Source organism: Pipistrellus kuhlii, unplaced genomic scaffold (assembly GCF_014108245.1).
Source record: "Pipistrellus kuhlii isolate mPipKuh1 unplaced genomic scaffold, mPipKuh1.p scaffold_m20_p_42, whole genome shotgun sequence".
Taxonomy (NCBI): Eukaryota; Metazoa; Chordata; class Mammalia; order Chiroptera; family Vespertilionidae; genus Pipistrellus; species Pipistrellus kuhlii.
In genome coordinates, this window is record NW_023425543.1 from 753,008 (window position 1) to 770,800 (window position 17,793).

Here is a 17,793-nt window from a genome sequence, read left to right on the forward strand (position 1 = left end):
GAGGGAAGTGGGGTGTGGGCCCCTGTGGGGGGTGGGGGGAAGCATGCCTTCTCAGGGGGCTCCTGAGGGTGACTTCTGAGGCAGGCCCCCTCGTGATGTCTCGGAAGCCACTGAGGGTGTCCGGCCCTTACAAGGAGAGGTGGCTGCGTGTCACCACACAAGTCCAGCGGTGTCTAGTGAGGCCTTCTCTCCTGTCCCGATTCTCTACCAGGTCCAGAGAGACCCTTGACCCCAGCTTCCGGCCTCTTCCTTCTGGGGAGAAAAAATGCTGTTGACAACATTCAAGGCCCGGACTTGTCTGTGGCTCTGTTTCTTTTGGCACCAGGAGAGCCAGAAAGAATGATCTTCTCACCGGAGGCCCACGGCAGGGTTTGGAGTGGGCGCTCACGGACCCTGGTGAACCCAAACAGACCTCCCCTGAGCTGCCACGCCGGCGGGGGCTTCCAGGGGCCGGGAGGGGGCGCCCGGAATCCCCCTGGTTTTGACTTTTATTTTAAGAACAATAGAGCAGGAGGAGGTTCAGGACACAGGCCAGGAAACCACCGGCCAGTGCGAGGAACATCTGGTGCGGGGGGGGACGCTTGGAAGCCAGCTCCGAGGATGTGGTGGGAGAACACCTGGCAGAGGGAGGGGAGGCCGGGATCCGGGATCTCAGAGGCCGTGCGGAACGACTCCTGTCGGCTGTGCCAAGTTCAGGCTGCCCATGCCCAGGGCCTGCGTGGCCCACACCCGCTGGCTCTGACCTCTGACCTTGAACCCCATCAGATATAGAGCTGGAGAGAGGGAGGACCAGAGAAGAGGCTCAGAGAGGGTGGCAAGGGGCGGGAAGGGTTGGGGGAGGGGGAGCTGGCAGGTGTCTCGGCTGCAGGAGTGGGAGCCGGAGACGGGAACATCCTCCTTGGAAGAGGCCCAGCCGCCGACTCCCCTGGCCACTCCTCCTCTGCAGCGTGGGCGTGGGCTACGCCGAGGCCCGCTGAGGGAGGCCTGGCGGGGAGGGCCGGTGGGCACGCGGTGAGCAGGCGGCAGAGCGGTTTGTGCTGATGGGGCCGAAAGGCATGCGTATGTGCTGAGCTGGGAGGACGGAGGGAGCTGGCAGCCCCATAGAGGAGCCAGACTCCCCGCCTCAATCTCCCCGATGTCTGCTATGTAAGAGACTAATGCTGGCCCCTGCCCATGCCCTGGGCTCCCCCGAGGTGGCACGGCTGTTCAGAGCTTGTCTTCCCCGAGCCGCCCGGGGGTGGGCTGGGTTTACGCTGGGCAGCTCAGGGGACTCGGAGGTGGTCCGACTGCGCCTGTGTTAGCATTGGGCGTCGACATTCTGAGGAGAGAGGAGATCCTCCACAGAAGGCTGGCAGGATGTGGGGTTAGAGCCCGTCTTGTGATGTGGTGGATTCCTCCTGGGGAAAGTGGGAAGGGACTCCCGATGGAGGGATGGGGGTGAAACCCCAACCGTGAATGACCAACCTGTCCCCACGCTGCCCCTGTTCTATGCATCCATGGGAGGGATTTATGAGGTGACGTGGGCCAGAGCTTTCCATAGCAGAGATGGACATTTCCTAACGTCACTCCTGGCAACACCGAGGCTTGAGACTGGCCCAGTGAGTGGTCCAGTGCTGCCCCCCAGGTGTGCCCAGTGTGAGGGTTCACCCCGGGCCCCGTCCTTCCTCACTGCCCCTGTCCTCCTCCTGGCGCTGACGTACAAGGCCGGGTGGACGGACGAATGAGTGAGAGCTTCTCGTCCTTTCTTCTCCGTGCGCTTGCTTTTCTGCATTTTGAAAGGTTGCTGCCTCTGACTGCCCAGGTCTCTGAGGGGCTCCGCTTCCTGTTGGAGCCATTGGGAGCTGGCAGTGGTGAAGGCCAGTGGGTGATTGTGGGCTGGGGCCAGCCGTCTGGTTCACCCCGTGGTTCTCATAAGCATTCCTGCTCTCTGGCCTCCTGGGCGGAGCCCTGAGCTCCACAGCTGGACGGAATGACCGTGAACGTGCTAAGCCCTGGGTTTGCTGGTGAGGATGAGGCCACCAGACAGCCTTGGGGGACAGGGGCAGACGCCAGCGGAGGGGGAGAGGGGAAGGCTGCCTCTGGGGAGACTGGGATGCAGACGGAGCCCCTGGCGTTGGCATTCTGAGGGAGAGCGTGTCTCCAACAGGCTGGAAGGAAGCTCCAGGCCGGGAGGGGTGGGGCTGGGGGAGCCGGCGGCAGGTGGTTGGAGGGACAGATTCCCAGCCGGAGCCTGAGCTTCGTCGCTCAGCACCTAGCTCCTCACTTCCAGATGCTCTCCTCGGGGGCTCGCTCCGCGCTCTTGGCTCAGACTGTCCGCGCTTGATGAGAGCCAGAGGGGGCCCCTCACCACAGAAGGGCCCGTGCGACGCGGAGACAAAGGGCGCGGGCGTGCGATGTCGGGGGCTTTGGTGTCAGTAAACCTCTGAGCTCAGGACGGAGCCCCCAGAGGCAGCACCTGGGGGCAGGGACACGACACGGCGGAACCGTGTAGCCTCTTTTGCTGAACTCGTGTCAGGAAACGTGAGCTGGAAGTCGCCCCAGAACAGGCGGTCCTCCGCTGACCCTCTTTCTCCACCGCTTCCAGCAACAGCGGGGCCTCCTGTGTGTTTATCCGCCGCGTGGGAACACACGTCTCCATCCTTGATCGTGACCCCTGTCCTTGGCGTGACCTTCAAGGGTGCACGCGTCCCCTGGAGTGGAGACCGTGTCAGACGCAGGCCCCAGAGGCGCTCTGTTTAGGGGTCCAAGTGGCAGAGGCTGCGGGTCAGATGCCGGTCTCGGCTGCCGTGGTTCCGTGAGATCCTGATTTGGGGGCCGGTCTTGGGGCCGAGACATAAATAAGGCTGCTCTTTGGAGCTTCCTGGATCCTTTCCCGTTCTCACTCCTCTTTCCCGCCTCTCCTCCCTCTTTGGAGTGCTCTTCATGCTCCGTCTGGAGCAGTGCTGAGAGGGGCTTCTAACCCACCCCCCACCCCTCACCCAGTCATTAGTGAGAGCCTGCCGTGTCCTGGGCCCCGCGCTAGGCCCAGTGCACAAGCTCAGTAACACGGGGCGCTGGCCTTGGGCTTGAGCAGCTACCAGCACCCTCTCTAGCCGTTTTGCAAAGCCACCCAATTCCGGAAATAATGGGGGAGCCCCAGACCAGCAGGAGAGCCCTGGGCGGGGCCTGGGCTGGCCAGCAGGAGCATCAGGTGCTGAGGCGACCCTGAGTCCACCTCAGCCAGGACAGGGACAGCGGCCACATTTTTATTGATTTTTTTTTGAGAGAGAGAGAAACATTGATTTGTTGTTTCACCTATTGATGCCTTCATTGGTTGCTTATTGCATGTGCCCTGGCTGGCGATGGAACCCACAACCTTGCGTATCAGAGTGACCCTCTAAACAACTGCGCGGCCAGCCGGGGCCGGGCACAGAGCCCTGCAGAGTTCTGCTGGGGGCCCTCCGCCCTTTGTCTTCTCCTAGAAAACCCAGGACATGAGCTCGGGACACCCCCTTGCTTCCGTGACCTGTCATCCCCCGGGGCTGCTCTGCAAGCATCGTCCCTCCCTGCGACAGCTCGCCAGGCTCTGCAGGGTCTGTGCCGTCCAGGGGCGCCCTCACCTGGTCACGCTCTTACACGGTACCGAAGGGAGACCAGCTCCATGTCCACAGGAGGCGAGACGTAGCCCATGGGGCCGTGAGAAGGCGGGAGGGCAGGAGGGATGCCCCCCCCCCCCCCGTACCGGGGCGGGGCCGGCCCTCCCCGCCGTCTCCTTCCCCCTCACAGGCCGGAGCCCGCCCTCCGCCTCCCCCCTGCCACTTCAAACCCTCGGCCGGGGCCCTGGGAATGTTGTTCTTTCCCATTTAGAGACATTCCACTCCATGTGTAATTAAATGTGTGGGATTGAATTAATGTTTTCTCCCGAGCAGTCTTGGCAGCCTGAGACCCCGGGGCCTGGCTAGTGTAAAGCAAACACGCACTTCCCCGAGACCCTCCCTTCCTCTCCCTGTTCCCGCTCTTCTGCCAAGAATCTCCCTCCTCCTTCCTCCTCCGCAGTCATCCTCGGGCCTCGCCTTGGGATCGGAGGGCCCCCGAGGCTGTCCAGACCCTCCGTTCTCCTGTGGGTGTTGGGGTCTTCCGCTGTCACCTTTGGGTGGTGCCACCCTCATCTCCAGAGGCATCCTCCTTGCTCTTGGGGAGCTCCGGTGGCACTGACCAAGGCGGCAGGAAGTTCCACGGGAAACGAGTGTGGTTCCCGCCAAGGGCTGTTGCCAGTTCAGAAGCAGCGCCTCTCTCCCGGGGAGGAGGGGCGGGCCAGGGAGGCTGGTGTGGAGGAGGGCATGGGTGACACGGTCTGCTCAGGCCGGACTCAGAGTCCAGAGTGGGGGGCAGTGCCAACATCCGGGGCCTTGGGCAAGGTACTCCATCATCCTCCAACTTCGGCCTCCCCGTCTGTGGCACTTGGGGTGCTTAAGAGAGTCCAGAAGATGAACGAGGCAATTCCTGGTGAGAGCTTAGCCCAGTGCCTGGCTCGGGGAACCTGCTCGCTCAGTGGCGGCCATTTTGTTATTAATATTAAGGCACCAGGGCCTGGCTGGTGTGGCTCAGTGGTGGAACATCGAACGATGAGCCAGGAGGTCACGGTTCGATTCCCGGTCAGGACACAGGCCCCAGTTGTGTGTGTGCAGGGGGCAGCCGATCCATGGTTCTCTCTCATCATTGATGTTTCTCTCTCTCTCCCTCCCTCTCTCTCTCTCTCTCTCTCTCTCTCTCTCTCTCTCTCTCTCTCTCCCTTCCTCTCCGAAATCAATACATACTTTTTATAAAAAGGGACCAGGGGACAGCCATAAGGTAAAACAGACAAGCATGGAGGAAGGAAGGTGCAGCTGATGGGGACCCACTGTGAGACGGGGAGTTAGCGTGGTTCAGGGACGAGGGGAAGGCGAGTGCTTAGGAGAGCCTGTCGGGATGAGGTGACAGAGCAGCTGGCCAGCCTTAGGGGTGCCGGGAGGGCCCGCATCTGGTCCCCGAGGGGGCAGCCTTCAGGGAAGGACCAGCTCAGGCTGCCACACACATGGCCTCGTGGGACAGGCACCCGCAGAGCTGCAGGACCGCCAGGGAACTGCTGCCAAGGCGTCCTGGACCCGGAGCAGGCGGCTTTGGGGACTGACTGCTGCCTGACACAGGGCCCGACCCACCGTTATTTATAGTCGCCGACGCCGGGAAATCTGGTCTTTCTCTGCCGATCAATAGCCACCTCTGGTAGGTGGTTGTCTCTGTCTTGATGTCTTCATCCCAGAGTCTGGCCAGCTTCCGCCTGCAGCCTGCTTTGAACTCTGAAGGAGGACGAGGAGGGACATGGCGGTGGCAGGCTTGGACGGCCTGTGTATGACCCCTTGTGTTGGAGCTGGTTTCCCTCTTGGTTTTTTAAAATTTTTATTTTATTTTTTATTTCAGAGAGGAAGGGAGAGGGAGAGAGAGAGAGAAACTTCCACAATGAGAGAGAATCCTGGATCGGCTTCCTCCTGCACACTCCTCACTGGGGATGGAGGGCACAACCCAGACACGTGCCCTGACCGGGAATCAAACCGCGACCTCTTGGTTCGCAGGTTGACGCTCAGTCTCGGAGCCACACCTGCTGGCTCACCCCTCTGAGCAACATCAGGCCATGTGATTTCCAGGGAATGTCACCATCCTTGCCCAAGGTTCTTTCCAAGCCCCTGTGAGTTTGCAGGCGTATTTATCTCCTGGTTTTGTTTAGATGAGAACATCGCAGAAAGGGAGGAAACGTACTTTTGTTAAATGCCCATTATGTTTCAGACACTTCCTGTTATCTGTTATTTAAAAGTTATCTGTTATTTAAAAGAGTAGGGGGGAGAATAAGGCATAGGGTCAGGATTCAAACACAGACCTGGCTCTTTCCCCAGTCCTCACTCATTCGGTGATATCGTTTTGTGTGAGTGTTATGCATCCTCTTCATCCCAGGGCAGCAGGTCTGAGCAATCTATGCCTCCATTTCCCAAGAACACAGAAGTGAGGCTGACCGTGGCCACCTGTGTCTCTGGCCACGTCTGTCCAGTGGATTGACCTGTGCAGGTCACAGAAGGCGCTGCTCGTGAACAGAGCAGAGGCAGGAGAGGGGATGACCCCAGCCTGCCCTCTGACCTCTCAGGGCTCTGAGGTGGCAGGTGGCATCTCGGGTGAGCAACCCTGCCTTGGACCTCGCAGGAGTGACTCCCACAAACACGGCGGCATCATCTTGGCCCTCGGATGGAGCAGGGACGGAGACGCAGAGATTGGCGTTCTGTATCTGTCTGATGAGCCTGCTGTCCGACGGAGACAGTGGCATCTTCCCATGGATCGCAGGCGGTGGCTCTCTTACAAAAAAGGAGTTTGGGGAAAGCCGGGCCTGAAAGTGCCAGGGACCCTTTCATCTCCCCAAGACGCCTCCTCACTCTGCTGGCCTGCTTTCTCTCCAGCCGCCCGCATTGCTGGGGACTGCGAGGGCCTCCCACGCCCGGGCTGTGCGGACCCCCTGCCCGCCCTCCTTTCTCTCCCCGCTCCCCACAGTGTCCCGGCGTCTGAGCTTGGTGACCCAGACGCTGCCGGGCTGGCCCGCCAGGCAGTAAAAGGAGATGGATGCCCTCTCCTCCCAGGGAAATCCATCACTTTTTAGCATGTGGGTCAGAGGGCGGCACCAGCGGCAGCTCTGAGCAGTACGGCGTGAGCTAGAAATAAGCGCAGAAAGAGGCCCAGACAGACGCCCGGACGTCAGAAATAGACCGGCCTGCTCCAGCCCCTCCCACAACTCCTCCCGGGGCCTCCTGGAAGGGGTGCCCACCCTTCCCTTGGGAAGATGCTGGGCTAGAGTGCCCGGAGGAGCGGGTGAGAAGCTGGGCGGGAGAAGGAGGGGAGGTGGAGGGCTGAGCTGCTGTGGCCCTCACCCTCTCGGTGGCCGCAGGGAAGGGACTCCCAGGACCCGCAGCCTCGATCATGGAAAGAACGCAGGCTCAGAGCCACGAGGAGAAGAAAGAGTCCTTCCTTAGTCGTGTTTTAGCTCTGAGGACCTGGGAAAGTTACCCCGCCTCCATTTTTCCATCTGTGAAAGGGGTGCAGTAACACACATCTCTCACGAGAATCCAAAGTTGAGCCAGTGGTAGGATTGGACACAAATTGTTCCTGCCTCAGTGCAGGGAAAGCAGGTGCCACGATGGTGGCCTGGGCCCCAGAGTCCCATTGGCAAGTGGGATTGTCCCGGTGGAGGTGTGTTTGGCCCGTATCCAGTCTCTCTCTGCCACAGCTCGTGGGGCCTCTTGGAGCCTCTTCCCCCAGGGCTGGGCGGACGTCCTCTCCTGGGAGGACTCATGGGACGGAGGGGGAGGGCACACGGACGTCACCTGGAGTCTGAGCTGGAATCTGCCCCAAGCCACAGCTTATTCCTCCCAGAATCCCGTGCACTCATCAGCGCGAACTGCTCCCGGCTGCGGTCTGAAGACCTAGGGGCGTGGCAGGGGCAGAGCTGGGATTTGATTCCGGGTCCGACTTCCACGCCGTCGTGAGAGGCCGTCTCCACACCCTCTCGGGGGGGGTGCTGCCCGAGCCTGCCGCAGGCTCTGGAGCGGGGCTCCTTGCTCCAGGCCCCTGTGCTCCCCTGCCCCCCGGGTCTCTAAGGGGGACAGACTGACGTGGCCGCCTCCTCTCTGTTCCCCCCGCAGACGTGCAGCACATCAAGCGGCGGGACATCGTCCTGAAGCGAGAGCTTGGCGAGGGCGCCTTCGGGAAGGTCTTCCTGGCCGAGTGCTACAACCTCAGCCCCACCAAGGACAAGATGCTGGTGGCCGTGAAGGTGAGCCCCGGGGCGCGGGGCCAGGCACGCGGGGGCAGGCGGGGCTGGGGAGCAGGAAGGAGAGGCCCCTCCTTCGGGTGCAGTCCGGCCCCTGCTCCAAGGTCAACGAGCTGTCCTTGGGACCAACACCCACTTCCTTTGGCGTCAAAGGCCCAGCTGTCACACACACATGAGGAACAGGTTTTTGCTTGGGAAGGGCCCTGGCCGCCTTCTGGACACCCGGGGCTCAGTCCCATCCCCAGAAGGGTGTCCCTCCCTCCTCCTCAGTGACCTCCCAGGAGGTGTCGCTGCCTGCAAAGTCACCTGGCCATTGCTCTGAGGGGAGTCCGGTGAGGGTGGGCTCCAGAGGGCACCAGCCATCACTGGGAACAGGCCAGGGGAGGGTGTCGGGCCCTGAGCAGGGAGAGCAGTGCCCACGGGTGCAGGTGGCGGGCCTGAGGGGGACTGCCTGCTGGCAGCTGCGGGAGGGGCCTGTTCACTGCGGGCTTCTGTGCTGAGCCGGCTGTGCAGCTGTGAGCTCCAGACGCATCGCCTGGAGCGGCAGCGCAGGCCTTGCCCGCCCCGCACCCTCCCACAGTAAATCCGTATCCGACAAATCGCTGGACATGATTGGCACAAGCAGGAGTCAAGCCGGGCTGGCGCGGCTCAGTGTCTGAGCGTTCACCTATGAACCAGTTTGATTCTGGGTCAGGGCACCTGCCCGGGTTTCAGGCTCGATCCCCAGTAAGGGCTGCACAGGAGGCAGCCAGTCAGTGATTCTTATCATTGGTGTTTCTCCCTCTCTCTCCCTGTCCTTTCCTCTCTGAAATCAATAAAAGTAAAATTTCCAAAGAAAATAAAAAGGCAAGTAGCCTCGCCGAGGCTGTGTAAACCAGTGGTGATGGCTGTTGTTCAGTAACGTTTTAAATAAACGAGGCGTTGTCTGCCGAGCTCTGCCCTGGGAATGAGTAAGGAGGCAGAGTGCTCCCTCATGGAGGTTAGTGGTGGTTCCTGCTGGACACCCTGAAAACGGGCTTGCGCTGTGGGTCTCCGTAGACCCGCGATGGTCAGACGAGATGGGTTTTCATGTGGCTTGCACCAGGGGTGTGGGAACGGTTCTCGGTTTATCCCTGAGCTTAGGGTCTGCGCTGCCCTGAACCCTAATTTATAGGATGACACTCATCCGCTGGGCTTCCAGCAGCGCCTGGGAACTGGTGAAGGGCCGGGGCATTCCTGGACTCTGAGCAGGGAGTGAAGTGATGGCCTAAAACCCTGGGAACCGCTTCCCGCCGAGGGCCCGGCAGTGGGGAATGCAGGAAATGTGTTTCTGCTTTCCTCCTGTTGGAAGGCTTTCCTTCTCCCCCGGGGCCTGGGGACCTGGAGGGGATGGGCGCTCCGGGATGCCACACCCTCGGGTGCCCCGTGGGCCCAGTGGTGGTGATGGTGGCCATGCCAACGGCATCTGACAGGGTCCTGCTGTAGGTGACGTGTGCAGGCTCATGCTTCATTCTCACAGGAAGCCTCAGAGCCCGGCCCGGTTCTGGTCTCGTTGTCCAGAAGAGACAGGGAGGCACAGAGGGACGGTGGGCAGTGCATTCAGGACCCACAGTGGTCAGTGGTGCGGCCAGTTCACGGCCGGACAACTCCTCTCCATCCCCAAGAGGGAGTGAGACCCTCGCCACGATCATTCCTGCCCCCTCTGCCTCTCCATGCTCTGTCCCCGGCTACCATTCTCCCTGCGGTTTATCCAGTGGAGGCTCAGTCTTGTCTGCGGCTCTTGCTGTTTTAGCCTCAGTGACTGTATAATTTATTTCCGAGATAGCTAATTGGGTCTTGATTTTATTGTTATCTTACGTCTCCCTGTTTTTACTAAATAACTCTGATTTTCTTAATATATTTTTTGCTGATTTCAGAGAGGAAGGCAGCAGGAGAGCTAGAAATATCTCTGACGAGAATCATGGATTAGCTGCCTCCTGCACTCGCGCGCGCCCCCCCCCCCCCCCCCCCCCCCCCCCCCCCCCCCCGGGGATCGAGCCTGCAATCGGGCATGTGCCCTGACTGGGAATCCAACTGTGACCTCCTGGTTCCTAGGTCAACGCTCAACCCCTGAGCCACACCGGCCGGGCAGAGTGTTCTGACCATTTAGATAGCTTCCCTCCCACCTGACTGAACAGACCCTCAAAGCCAGGGAGCTGGTGCCCAGAGGGGAAGCCGGAAAGGGCAGGGTCCTCAGACGTGGGGGGAGAGAAGTAGACAAGGGGCCGAATTCCGGCTCTGCTATTTGTTCTGCGGGTCCTGCTCGAAGGACTCAGAGACCCCGGAGTGAGACCCATGTCCCCGGATCCTGGTGCCACCAACCGGTGACCCACTTTGAAGTTCTGCTCAGAAGAGGACCCCATGGAGACGGGCTGGGGTGTGTCTGTGATTTTCCTCCTCATTCTCCTCAGGTCATCTCTGCCCCAATTGTGTCAACCCCTGGCCCCTGGCCCCCTACTTGCTGAGCACCACCCTTTGCCAATTACATAAGCACTCCGGGTGTGACCCAGGAGCGGGCATCCCGTGGTGAGGGGTGTGGGCAGGCTACGGGCGATGGTGGTGCCTCAGCTCCTGGTGCCTTGCAGGGTGCCAGCCCCGGGCACGCCGGCGGGCACTGCTGGGAGCGGAAATCCAGCGGCTGCCTTTGGCCTCCGGGGCTGCTCGGAGAATGATTTACGGAGATGGAGAGAGGCCATTTGGCTGGCCCCACGTGTGATCTACTTTTCCCTCTCATAAGCGCAGGGTTCCCATAAATCTCCGCATTCTCCCATCCCACCCATGCTGGATTCCTCTCCCCCTCTGTTCTTCCTGAAGATAATAAATCGCTGGCAGTCACCCTATACCCACGCCCCGGCACATGGAGTTCAGGGCTGCCGCCAGGGCTGGGCCAGCCAGAGGCGCCCTCTGCCTTCTCCCACCCACAGCATCTCGCAGATGCCTCTGCTCTGGTTGTTGGCATCAGAGCTGGTGAAATGAGCAATGGGCACACGTACCTCAGTTGCAGGTCCGATCCTGGCCCTAGTCGGGGCCTGTGCGGGAGGCAACCAATCGACGTATCTCTCTCACATCAATGTTTCTCTCTCTGTCTCTCCCCCTCCCTTCCACTCTCCCTCTATAAATCAATGGGAAATATTAAAAGTAAAAAAGACAATCTTCTTCCTTGGGCACAAGCAGCCTTTATTCTGAGCACCAGGGTTCTGCTCAGGAGGGGGACGGGCACATCCCGTCCCCTGGCTGCTGAAAACCTCTTTCCTGCCTCGTCCCCAGGCCCTGAAGGACCCCACCCTGGCCGCCCGGAAGGACTTCCAGAGGGAGGCGGAGCTGCTCACCAACTTGCAGCACGAGCACATCGTCAAGTTCTACGGCGTGTGTGGCGACGGCGACCCGCTCATCATGGTGTTTGAGTACATGAAGCACGGAGACCTGAACAAGTTCCTCCGGTGAGCCCTGACCCCGCCCCGCCCCCAACCCCGCATCCTCTCCGGAGCCAGAAGCTGTATCTGCGCCTCTGAGCACGAAGGTCCAGGGGTCAGACGTGAGAAGCAGCCTTCCGCTCTTCCGCATCAGCTCCTGAGCGGCTGGATTCAGGCCTTCATCCCTGCTTTGGGGCCGTAGGCCCGGGGAGCCCCAGGCCTGGGGGCTCTGTCACTGGGCCCAGCCACCAACAGAGTCCCCCCCCCAGTCCTAGGCCGCCCTGTGTGGTCCAGAGAGTGGACTTAAGGGTCTTCCCACCCAGAGCATCCCTGCGGGGGAGCTTGTAGAAAATGCAAATGAACTAGCTCCATGTAGCCAATCAGAACCCTGGGGGTGGGGCCGAGGGAGCTGGTTAACAAGCCCTCTTGATGCTCCTGAGCTGCATGTCTGGCTTCCTCTGCTCCTGCTCACCCCTGTGGTCCCTCTGGCATCTCTGTGACATTGGCCAGGTGATGTGATCATTTGTGCCTCGGTTTTCTTATCTCTGGATTGAGGTGGGAGGATTACGTGACTGAATATATTTAAGATGCTTGGAGCAGGGCATGGGACAGAGGAAGGGCAACATAAGTGTTAGTCTGGGTTTTGTTAAATATTCTGTATTAGACCTCTAGAACTTGGGCAGCCCTAGATATAAAGGAAATAGTCTAAAAGAGTAGGGTTACTCCCTGACCCAGAGCACGTCTGCTGTCATCTTAGTGTGGAACCTGGATGCAGTGTTTCACCTACGTCTGCACTCATACATTTTGCTGTAGACAGAAATAGGCCATGGCTACGGCCATACCACCCTGAACGCGCCTGATCTCGTCTGATCTCGGAAGCTAAGCAGGGTCGGGCCTGGTTAGTACTTGGATGGGAGAAATAGGCCATGGGCAGTCTGAGAAGGAAGATGGCACACATTGCTATGGAGCATTCCAGAAACCTCCTGAATTCTCTCCGCTCCTCCCTTCTCCCCCGCGTCCCCTGCAGGGCCCACGGCCCAGATGCCATGATCCTTGTGGACGGGCAGCCGCGCCAGGCGAAAGGCGAGCTGGGGCTCTCCCAGATGCTGCACATCGCCAGCCAGATCGCCTCGGGCATGGTCTACCTGGCCTCCCAGCACTTCGTGCACCGGGACCTGGCTACCCGCAACTGCCTGGTGGGCGCCAACCTGCTGGTGAAGATCGGGGACTTCGGCATGTCCCGGGACGTCTACAGCACCGACTACTACCGGGTAAGGGGGCTCCTCCACCGCAGGGTTCCGTGCCGAGCTAGCGCCTCGCTTACGTGTCTTCGTCCTTGTCCATTAACCCCGTCACTCGGAGCACAGGTAGACACAGCCACGCCCACACGTGCCCTCAGGGACTCTTCCCTGGCCACGCCCACATCCTGGCACCTGTTTATTATTCCTTCTCCTGACACTAAAAGGCCATATGCATCGTGTCCTCACTTGTGTCATTAGCTAACACTCATCCTTCGTGCAACTATATACATGTATATAGATCTGCACGTGTGTCCGCAAGCGCACACGCAGACAAACCCCACGCGGTGCTAGCTTTCAGCGCCTCCGAGTCAGATCCCACCCAGCCCTCCCACAGCACATTGGCGTCTCGGATTCTCTGCTGACCGTGCAGCTCGATTTCAAAGGCAGTTCTTGATCAGAAGCCAGAACCCAGCGTAAAGGAGCAAAATGGTTCATGTCGTGCTGAGTGTAGCTCTCCACACAGCTTAGGAAAGGTGAGGGAAGGAGGCACGTGACCACTGCCCGCGCTGGAGGGGGCGCCGGTTAGAAGAAGCTTTCTGACCCGGGGAGGAGGCATCACGTCCAGTTTCACACCACGTGCTTGTCTGCATTATCAGGAGTCTTACTTTGCTCCCAGGCTTTTCCCCCTTGGTCTTGGGGAATTATCTCCCCACGGATCATTGAGTGGTTCTGACAGTGTTATTATTGCCAGCGAAAGTGGGCTGAGTGTCATTTAACTCAAAAAATAGCAGCGGGGCGGGGAGGGGATATAGGTGCAACCTGGGATACAGAGACAGAATAACTTCTGCAAACTGAATGCAGGTCAGTTGCTTGGAAAATATGGAACATTTACTTCGGGGGACGTTGAAGGGGTGAGGACTTGCGACGAGTGGCATAGGGAGAGGGCGGGGCGGTGTCTCCGGGGCATGGCAGCCATCTGTCCCATGTTGGTCAGGAGCAGATGACCATATTGTGAGTAAAGAGCTCATGGCTGTGCCATTGGCTCGCGCCTGTTGCTTGGGGCTTGGCGCCTGCAGAGCAGCTCTGTCTGCTTTTCCTCCTGTGGGCTCTGTCTAAGCATGACGTTAAAACGAGTCACTCAAGACATGTCACCTTAGCCCGGGGCCTCGAGAAAAACAGGAGGGTTGAGAACGCCCTTTGTGTTTGGAAGGTAATTTGTTCATGGGATAGACAGAGGCTGGCAGATGACAGAGCATCAGGAGAGCATGTGAAGCAGAAGTAGACAGACAGCGGGGGAGGGTGTGTGTCTGCAGCAACTGGCCGGTTTCTCGAGCCACCATCGCCAGCCACGGGGAAAGGAGCAGGGAGCGGCTGTCGCCTGACGGATGGCCGGGGCGGGCCTGCCGGGAAACAGCCCAGCAGAGCCAGTCTTTAGCTTCCAGAACTGTGCTTTCCAGTCATTTTGAAGACAGGCATCGGCCTGGTTCCTCAGGGCCCGCGGGTCACAGATTCCTCGGGTCTCGCCGGAGCTGGCACCGTTTAATTGCCTTTGCACTCCGCGTAATGGGGTTTGCGGGCCTGTCTGGCTCGCTCGGCTCCGTGTCGGTGTTGATAAAAGCGAGGGGCGGCTCGTTGTTTTTCTGGGCGAGAGAGATGTTTGATTAGGCCGGTCTGGCCTCCGCCGGCTTCCCCAGGGTCCTGGGAAACAGCATCTGACCGGGACGTGTGCAGACTCGGCACTGAGTGTTTCTCCATTCCGGTTTCAGAGAGGGAAGGAAAAAAAAAAAAAATCACATCTTCCAGCGATGCCGCGGCGCCCTTGCTTTAACAACTGCGCACTGCTGCTCTTCCCTCCCGGGAGAGCGCAGGGAGTGAATCCGTCTCATTTCCGTGGGCACCGGGCAGATTGGAACTGAGGAACGGGGGGCCTGGGGGGACTGTCCACGTGCCAGGCACCCGCAGTGCCTTTGTCGTGCCGGCCAAGCCAGGTGTGAGCTGAGGCCAGCTGGCTCGAAAACGCGTCTTCGGTCCCCAGGAAGTATGAAATAGAGACGGGTAGCTGTTGCAGTGAGAACTCAGGGCGTCCCTGGAAAGCTGCCTAGTCCATTGATGGAGGGTAGGCACTGGCCTGTCCACATTCAAAGAGCAGCTTGTATCCCATCTCCATGTCTAGGTGCTCACAAGGTGCTAATGTATGCACAGCCCCTCCCCTTCAGGGGGAAAAAGGAAGGAAGCGATTGGCCAGCAGTCACATCAATCATGCACCCGGAAGTCCTGCTGTCCTATTGGAAGGCATCAGGGAGACGGGCATTCTGCACTGGAGCCTGACTTTACCTGTCCTTACATCCCAACCCCATCACGGGGGTAGCAGCCACGGTGCCTCATGCCCTTTCCTCACCTCTGTTTTAATTTCCCACTTTAAGAACAAGGGCAAACACAGCCTCTCCACGGAGTTGTTTTGATGGTAAGCAAGTTCATTAGCGCCAGGAGCCTGGGATACACGCCTTCCTGGATAAATTATTATGTATACTTTATTCCTTAGTCCCCTGCTCACCAGACAGGAAACCCCGGGGAGGATCTCGTTTCCAGAGGCCATTCCTGAGTCAGAGAGAGGATCTCTGGGCCTCTGGACAATAAACTGGGGGTCACACAGCCGCCCCAAGGGAGAAGGGCTTTAAGGTGACTACTTTGGCAAAGTCCCTTCATCTTAGTCGGCGCTCGCCTGCTCTGGTCGGTGTTTGCAGGGTCCTGCCATGGATCTCCGAGCCACGGCCATGTCCAGGGATTTAGGAAAGCTGTGTCTGCTCTGTGTCCCAGCCGAAGCCCCGGGGAGAGCAGGGATTTGTTGGCTGAGAGGGCCAGATGCCGAGGACTCTCTGCAAGCTGCCCCAGCACCGGCCTGCTCCTCTCTGCTCCCCTCTGCTCCTCTAGGGTCTGAAGTCTATCGGGCCCGGGGGCTTGCTGGTTTTTGGTGACTAATACAGCTAAATGATGAGGATTTAGGCGTGTGTGTGTGTGTGTGTATGTGCGCGCACACGCATGTGTGTGTGTTATCTGTACACACCTGCCCAGGGCAGATTCCTCGCTGTGTATAGCAGGACCGGCGGAGAGGTAGAGATAAACTCTCTGCCTTATGTTCTTTCTTTTTCATTTTTAATTTCTTAGAACAAACAGGCACCATCTGGCTCAGGCACGAGCGGTATGCAAACAGTTTACTAAGGTGAACTGCCTAATTTCCTGCTACACGCTTAGAGAGGGAAGCGAACATCTCTGCCTCGGGGTGCCAGAGCCCTGAGTTCCTGCCTCTTAGGGCCTCCTACAGGATGCTTTTGAGCTCGCCTCAGACCGGCTCTGGCAGGGTGCTTGGAAAAGAGCTGTGACCTCCTGGTTCATGGATTGATACAACCACTGAGCCACACTGGCTGGGCCTGTTCTTCAGTTTTAAGAGCGGGTGCCTGGTGCTGACCGGAGACACGGCCACAAAGCAGACAGGCAGAGGCTCAGAGCTTCAGCTGCACAGCATCCGCCGCAGGGCTGGGAGCCACACTGCTCCAATCTTTGCAGAACCCCGTAAACGCTAAGCCCCGCGAAGCTGCACGCACAGCAGCGGGAAGGAGCACGGAGGGAGGAGTGGAGGACAGGCATGCTAATTATAGTATCACATTCCTGTTTCCCCGATGAAAGCCCCGGCTTTGCACACTAATTATCTACCGCGTAGCAGACATTTCGCAGGTCTGCGGAGGGACAGGGCCGCTCTTTAGGGCTCCTCACCGCTCCGCCAGCGCCGTGTCCGTGTGGCCAATTAGCGGCTCCCTTTCATCTGCCAGGCCTGGAGCGCGGCCCCAGCTCTGTGGTCTCTTTCAGGCTCTGCCTTCCGCGGGGCTAAGTCCCACGCGGGATAAGCGAGCAGAAGGCGCGATTTCTTCAGGAGGGGGGGGGGCAGGGCGAAGGTCTGAGAACACGGCCGGCGGCGGCCCGCTCCGGATCGGGCACTTCTGCTTTGCCCCAGGCTGCGGCTGGCCAGATCCCAGCCCCCTCCCCTGCCGGGGAAAACAGGCAACAGCCTCCAGGACCCCTAGATCCAGTCGAGCGACTGAGGTTTGCTTTTCTGCTCTTCCTTCTTCCTCTCCTGTGAGCCACGCAGGGTAATTGGCCAAATTCAGCCGGGAGGGCAGAGCATCCCTGGGAAGGCCTCCTCGGCGCTTCCTTCAGTGATGAGAACTACCTGGCTTCCTCCCTCGGCCTCGGTGCTTCCAGACCCCAACCTGCCTGGACCAGATTATACTTGGTGTCAAAACACAGCGGCGGTGCCGAAACCGGTGTGGCTCAGTGGATAGGGCGTCGGCCTGCGGACTGAAGGGTCCCAGGTTCGATTCCGGTCAAGGGCATGTACCTTGGTTGCGGGCACAACCCCAGTAGCGGCTGTGCTGGAGGCAGCTGATGGATGTTTCTCTCTCTCATCAGTGTTTCTAACTCTCTATCTCTCTTCCTTTCTCTCTGTAAAAAAAAAAAAATCAATAAAATAAAACACAGTGGTGGTGCTGGGGTATCCACCTGCCACGCAGGCATGCGCGCCACAGCGTGCAGAAGGGACTATGGGGCGGGATCTGGCGTGCTGGGCCCTGGGACACGCCGGCAGTCCTGTGTGGGGGTGACTTGCAGAGGAGGTGCTGAGCAGGAGGTCGATGGGCAAACCATGGACCCTGACAGGGAGGCGAAGCAGTTCCTTGGACCGTTTCCCCCATAGGCCTAGGGTGCTGGGCAGTTGCTCTGACGAGGGCACTCACAGGAGGCTTGTCGCCTGTGTCCGTGTAAATGAGGCTGCGAGTGAGGACCCGCCATCGGGCAGTGGCGTGTAGGATGGACAGCTGGGGACCGAGGCCTCAAGGCGAAGGCAGGCCATGACAAGGGTTCCGGGAAGAGGCGACAAGGCCCCTGCTCCCCTGTTGGTGTGGAGGGGAGGCCTGGGAAGGTGACCTGAGGCCAGGGCCGGGGCGCTCAGAGCCCCTTCGGTTTTGGGTTGTAACCGTGAAGAGGAGTGACAGTGAAATGGGAGGTCAGGATGGGCTTTCTACAAATGCGCCTTTTAGGCCACGTTCCGTGTCCCTGGAGGGTTGGAGACAGATGAACAAATGCCACATCGTTCCCTCTGAAAGAAACATGAAGCTGAGAGAGTCTTAAATGTCACCGGCTTCGCCCCATGGCCCGAGCAGCGCCGCACTGACAGCGCCCCGGACAGATGGCTCGCTCGCTCACTCTCTGCGTCTCCGGGGACTCCACAGGCCCCCCCACTCCTTCC

General features: G+C 59.5%; 1 protein-coding gene across 5 annotated transcripts in view; it reads left to right on the forward strand.

Annotated features, from left to right (window-relative positions):
* Nucleotides 1–17,793, forward strand: part of NTRK3 (neurotrophic receptor tyrosine kinase 3) — a 170,811-nt gene that overhangs the window by 133,820 nt on the left and 19,198 nt on the right. For all 5 annotated transcript variants that reach the window (XR_006739867.1, XM_036411849.2, XM_045572010.1 and 2 more), the window contains exons 14-16: nt 7,695–7,825; nt 11,108–11,280; nt 12,281–12,524. Coding sequence is in view for 4 of the 5 variants with exons in the window: in XM_036411849.2 (XP_036267742.1) it covers nt 7,695–7,825; nt 11,108–11,280; nt 12,281–12,524 (548 nt within the window). In the remaining variant the exon portion in view is untranslated. The remainder of the gene's footprint in view (nt 1–7,694; nt 7,826–11,107; nt 11,281–12,280; nt 12,525–17,793) is intronic.